General features: G+C 37.7%; 1 protein-coding gene across 4 annotated transcripts in view; it reads left to right on the forward strand.

The window, feature by feature from the left end:
* Window positions 1–6,567, forward strand: part of rgs3a (regulator of G protein signaling 3a) — a 142,640-nt gene that overhangs the window by 61,971 nt on the left and 74,102 nt on the right. For all 4 annotated transcript variants that reach the window (XM_008424364.2, XM_008424367.2, XM_008424368.2 and 1 more), the window contains 2 exons: window positions 561–672; window positions 5,736–5,779. In XM_008424364.2, coding sequence (XP_008422586.1) covers window positions 561–672; window positions 5,736–5,779 — 156 coding nt within the window. The remainder of the gene's footprint in view (window positions 1–560; window positions 673–5,735; window positions 5,780–6,567) is intronic.

Raw genomic sequence — 6,567 nt, forward strand, 5'->3', positions numbered from 1 at the left:
CACACACACACACACACACACACACACACACACACACGCACACGCGCCCACCCCTACACACACGCACACACACACTTTACACACATAGGCAACCACTAAAATGCCCTGCCTGCTTTCTTGGGCTCTTAAGAGGAAGCAACAATTGCAAAAGCACCGAAATTTTGAACATTTAAACTGATCACTTTCTACTGTATATATTTTCTTCACGTTGCATTGAACCACCCACTAATGAATTTTAGGCCTTTTTTTTAGTGTCACTTTAACAAAATTGGTCAAAATGTTTTTGTTTTTGTTAATCTTAATTCATCTTACAAACTTTGCTCAAATAAATCTACCATTTGCTTCTGTGTTTGGAGATAATGCAAGATCTGTCAGAAAGGCATCTACTTGGTCACAGGTTTGTAAGGTGTAAGCCACAGCAGCTACAAAATGATGTACAAGTATCATCACCTTTTCTTCTACCACTCCCACTCACCAATCCCCTGGCTTCATTTACTTCCTTTGAATTTCCTGTTTCTCTCTTTGTGATCGTCTTTCCCTCCACCCCTGTTTTCTTGTAGGTCACAGTGTTCGTCTACAAAGATCTGTTGCTCATAACGAGAGAAAATGAACCTGGAAGATGTAATGTCCTGCAGAGTCCTCTGTACCTCAGACACCTCCGTCTACAGGATGGTAAGTTTGCCTCAATACCCCTTTAAGATTCAGAGATTTTGTGATCACATGCAGGATTAAAAAAAGTGAAACAAAACTGAAATACTCCATATCCCCCCCAAGAGTCAAACCTTGTTTGACCTCCCACACTTCAACACTGAATAAGTAGAGAAACCAAAAACTGCACAAACAGAAATAAACATAGGGTGCTGCGGTTGTCAAGATATTTTCAGTTGAGTACTACTGAAGTATATTTGAACAAGTGCCAAATTTCCTGTTGCTTTGTCTTCTTATTTCACTTCCACGTAAACGACTGGCTTCTCAGGCCTAATGCAGGGAACATCAAGCCCATCAGGGTCACACAGTAACCGAGCAAATCAAATAAATAAGGGCATGCTGTAAACAATCTGTGTTTTTGAGTAGTGTGCGGAAACAGAAGGCAGGGTCCAGAGGCATGAAAGGCCCAGAGCCAAGACGGAACGGGCACACTTGGACAGAGAAACCTGAAATCTGATCACTGCATTGTTCAGAAACCTGCTGCAGCCAACGTCAAGTTCAGATAATAAGTAGGCACAGCCGGATATTAATCATTACACAACAACTTTAGCATTGTTTCAATTCTGTGATTCATAAATGTGAGTGGGGGTTATACCGAGTGGACAGTCTTAGCAAATCAGTGAGGGGTGGGTGAGGTGTAGAAAAGACACTTTCTGCAGAAGCAAACTGTGGCTTTGAAATCATTTACACGGAAACATCAGTGATGGTTGTGGTGAACAAAAGCAATTAGAGGGTACCAACGGAGAGCTTCACCTCAGTTTTTAAGAAAGTGATAACTTAACAGCATCTGCAAAAATGCAGATTTCGTCTGCTTTTTGCCTGTTTTTAATCTCACTTGAATGTTTCAGATAATCAAATAAACTTTATTATCAGCCATAGATACAATATAAAGATTAAACAACTGCTTTCAACTGGTGATTTATTTTATTGAGGGAGAAAAGCATCAAAGCCAAAAAAAGTAATCGCCCTTAAAACCTGTTAACTGGTTATACCACAGTTGGCAGCAACAACTGACACCCAGCATTTGATTTGTTGCAATGACTCTTAAATTTATAGGTAATGGCATGCACTGCTTCCAAAAGCTTTTTTTTTTCATCAATTCACAGAATCTTTTCAGAAAGTTTTGGGAGTCAACAGGTTTTTTGACAAGCAGTAATTTTGCTCTTGGAGCTGTCCCGTAGATGGGATATTTTCTTCTGTGTCTTTTTTGATTGTTGAATTAAGTACACATACCTTAATTTGCATTTCCAATAATTTTGTCTACATAACTCTGGCCAGGGATTTAGATTACTATCTGGACTCTTGTGTACCCTCCTACATGAGTCGCCGATGTGAATGCTGGGAGGGTTCATACCATTTCCATGTTTTCTCCACTTGTTAGCCACCTGTGGTGGGAAAAACTGAGCAACTCTTTCCAGACTAATAGATGTCAGTCAATCTGTTTCTCATCTGTTGTTGTATTTTCTTTTGCAATGAGGCCAAATATGTTGGTTTTTGAGATTGCTTAGGTTTCTTCCTGTTTTCAGAAAGGTTCTGTTTACGTTCTTGATTTAGCAGATGTGGTGGCATTCAGGTCTGTGGGTAAGATAGTGAAATTGAACCCAGCTTTCTAAGACAGATGTGGTCAAGCTTTCTGTGAGGCCTTAATGCATTATTTAGAAGTTACATTTCAAGAGACATTAAGTTAAAAATAATATTTTTTTTACTTATAAAATGATTGCCTGTTCTGACAGTTTTGGTGAAGCTGCTTTGTTTGCAACTAATACTTAGAAACTTGTTGAGCGAGAATTTTGCATGTGTGCAATCAGATCTGTAATTGAGTACTGATGATGATCATCAGAAACCTCAAAACACTGACTTGGTTCTCAGTTGCAGTGTTAGATTAGCATGCTCAATTGACAATGGAGTACTTTTTATATTCATGATACAAAACCATAAATGCAGATGTGAGTTGCTTTGTCCTGAGGAGATCAGGACACCGCTGATCTCCTCTGGGCCACTTCTGACCTCCCTGCAGCACCCTATCCATCAAAAGCCACCAGGCTAAGGATTCAAAAGGGTCTGTGTGTGTATGCTTTGTGAGGGGATACACACACAGTTACAGATATTCACCTCCACCCTGCAGCCTGTCATTGTTATTTCACTTCGGCAGCGTCACTCAGGAAGGAGGCGCCGGGGGATTGTGTTTGTTTCAGTGAGGGCGTGTTGGACTTGTCTGTGTATGTGCATGTAATGACACAGGACGAGTTCAATACAGGGGCTTTCCTGTGTTCCCATTACCCCAATACTAGCCTGAGGAGCGTGGGAAACAACAAAAGTAGTATAAAAGACAAAAGCAGAGAAGAAAACGTTGTAGTCCAAGCATTGTCTTTACAATCCAGCTCAATATATTCCTCCTTTAGTCTTCAATCCTGAGCTTAAGTATGCAGCCAGTCATCATTTGATGAATGATCCAGTAGTCAGAAGCAGCCTTGTAAAAAAAAGAAAATAGATATTATTATCTGCAATTTAGTAAAAAAAAAGTAAGCAGAGAAGGAGACAGAGACATCCAAAACTCTTGCTAATCTGGATAAGGTAAATAGACTGCACAGTACTGTACAAAGTTAACAAGCTTCAGAAACTTACTGTGGTAAAATGTATGTCTACTTTATTTTTTTAAAGCTATAAAGTCATAAAATATTTTCAAATATTAAACAATTATTTTTGTAACTTTATAACAAATGGGTAAAAATGTTACATAAAACCATTATTGATTGTATGCAGGTTTAAAGTCAATATTTACTCATTTAGTGCTTTTATTTTGGTGAGACTGCTGGTTTTTAGGAATCAGATAGTTATCCAACAGCGACCTCTGCTGTTAGGTATAAAAAATTAGAAATGGGAACTTGGCTTTACATAAGTTGTTACTGTTACTTGCAGAAAATGTCAGTGTTGAATTGATACTCTTTATATCTTGTCCTTGTGTTACGTCCTTTCATCTTGTAGCAAAATTCAGGACGTTCAAAAAGTTCATAAATGTGTATTTGTCCTAAATAATATTAAACATTAATATTAAACATTAGTTTATTAAACATTAGTTGGTGATCTTTTGAACTAATGAATGAACAAAATACTCCTTTAAATTAACTTTAAGTAATATGTAACGACAATAGCAATAAAAAAAAAAAACTTCAGTTGAAAAATATCAAATTGTCCAAAGTAATTGATTAACTGCTACTCATGTTTTGAAGGTTTATTGGCTCTAGTGGCCTTTATTTGAGAGAGTCAAACAGGAAGGTGGGTGATGAGAGAGGGGGAAGACATGCAGTGGGGGTCTTCTGGCCAGGATTTGTACCTGTGACAGCCGCGTCGAGGACTAATATCTCCATACATGGGTTGTGCTTTTACCCCTGTGCCGCCACAGCACCCCATAACTGCTATCCATTCACGAGGCCACATTTTCCCCTTAAAATCCTCCACAAATGGTGCATTCATAGTAACAACAACCTCTTTGTATTCCAGAGGTTTCAGCACATAAAAAAGAAAGTATCTTGGGTGCTCAAAAGTATTGGCATCTTTAGCCATATTTTTACAAAAACAGACTAAAGCTTCCACGCTGTTATTATCATTTGAACAAAGATAAAAACCAAAATGGAAAGCCCTGTGCAAAAAAGATAAGTATGCCCTGTGCTCCAGCAACACACAGAATCACCTTAAGGATTACTAGGTTGAGAAAATAGTTTTTTTTTATGATCTTATCACCCTCACAACGTTGTGGAGGAAGTTTAGCCCATCCTTGCTAACAACATTGCTTGAATTTGTTTACAATAGCAGGTCTCTGTTTGTGCAAAGCACTGTTTAAGTTCAGTCACAGCCATCCTACTGTTTTGAAATCAAGTACATTTTTGAAATCAATTGTTTTGAAGCTTTTCTCCCAGCTATTGTGCCGTATACAGTATTTGCTGCTGTTCCATGACTCAGTTTGGGCTAAGCTTCAGCTGTCAGAAAAATGAGCTCACATTTAACTCTAGCTTTAGCTGTTGGGTTTTTCCAGATTTTTCCTTTTCAATTTTAGGTTTCTTTTTTTGTTCAATAAATAACCACAGTGGCATTTGTTTTATGGTTTTGTACATTTGAAGCTGATTTAAAAAAAAAAAAACAATTCTGGAAGCTGGCAAAGATCAAACGAGTTTTACTATGTCGACACACTTCAAACTACAGTTGAAAGAGCATATCCTTTCTTTTTTATTTTTACAGTGACTGGATGTGAAAGTGAATGTTACATTGTCAGCTCCTTGAATAGAAAGCTGAAAAAATGTTTGTCCTAATGAGGCGGTTTTAATAGCCTGACCTACAGAATAGAGCAGGGAAAAACCATATAAGCTGTCTGAGTAACTGTAATGATGTTTGGATGCACTTTTAAAGAACATTAAAAATTAAACCAAGACAGATCAAATTAAGTCTGTGTGAAATTTAGTTAGCATTTATATTCAGTTTTTTTTTTTTTTTTTGTATTATATCTATTAAAGTGTGAATTTGAATAGTGTGAATTCATGTATATCTTTAGGGACAGTGAACAAATAGAACAGATTAGGCAGGTATTGAAAAAAGAATTACCATGAAGTGTGAATAAAATATTCCACTTGTTTTTACGTTTTTGTATTTGTTTCTGTGTTTAACGTGATGTAAATTATGGATGAGTGCTCTTATATGTGCACAGAGGTAAACATCACCACTGCATATTGCGAGTGTAGGTCTAAGTGTGCATGGTCACTCGATTAAAACCATTTATCTTGCCTCCAGAGCCACAGGCTTGTCTCCCACAGCGCTTCTTCTGTGAGTTATGGAAGGATGTCTATATGGCTGACCCCACAGTAAAAGCTTTCCATCTATAAGACTATTTTGTCAGAATTGGAAATCAACAGTACTGCTTTATGTACAAGATGGAGGAAAGTGTGTGAAAAGGGAACCAGAGGAAAGCTGGCTGTTAAGGAAATACATTCCTTAAAAAAATGTAACAACCTTATGAATCCTGTGTTGTTTTACAGATTATACTGATGGGATGAGATTCTACCTGATTCACATGACCGAGGTAAGATAAGGACTCTATGTGTTTTCTGAAGCAAAAGAAGAATAGAAAAATGTGGGATTTAATGTTAACAACCTGTTTTGTCTGTGAGCCAGAGGGGCAATAGACTGTGGTCAAAATCACATTACAGGGAAGACTGAGGATTAGCAGAAAGCACTAATGAAAATGTCTTCTCTGTCTTTCAGAGAGCTTCTTCTTACAAACATGCAACAAAGATTTTTCACATTTATTCCACAACTGCAATGGTGAAATAAACCTATTTGTTCAGGTGGCTCTTTTACAATCAAGCAAATAAGATTTGAAGAAGCAAAAATCCAGAAATGTAGCACATTTTAACATGTACGCAAATGTAATTAATCTGTTTGTTTACACTGGGATTTGTTGAGCTGCTCAGATGATTCAAGTTATTATGAAAATGATCAGATTTTCTTCCATCTGCTGTTAGAGCTCTCATGCTGGCCCTCTGAGATGAAAGAGAAAGGAGAAAATGACTCTTGAGTGGTTGAGATTTTTTCAGATTTAATGCCATATAAAAACTGCAGGACTGTGTTAAAGTCCTGAACTGATGGACGTTTTGGTAGATCTGCTTTATATTTTGCTCAAGTATCTGGATTTCTTCCATTTTCAAAGTAGTTGTGTGCAATCATCGTCTCACCTTGTCATGTTATGAGAAAATGTGCAAAAGGTGTATGAAAATATGGGCATAAAAATGAACGAAACTTGGAAATTACGTCCATCCATCCATCCGTCCGTCCGTCCGTCCGTCCGTCCGTCCGTCCGTCCGTCCGTCC

Source organism: Poecilia reticulata, linkage group LG12 (assembly GCF_000633615.1).
Source record: "Poecilia reticulata strain Guanapo linkage group LG12, Guppy_female_1.0+MT, whole genome shotgun sequence".
Classification (NCBI taxonomy): Eukaryota; Metazoa; Chordata; class Actinopteri; order Cyprinodontiformes; family Poeciliidae; genus Poecilia; species Poecilia reticulata.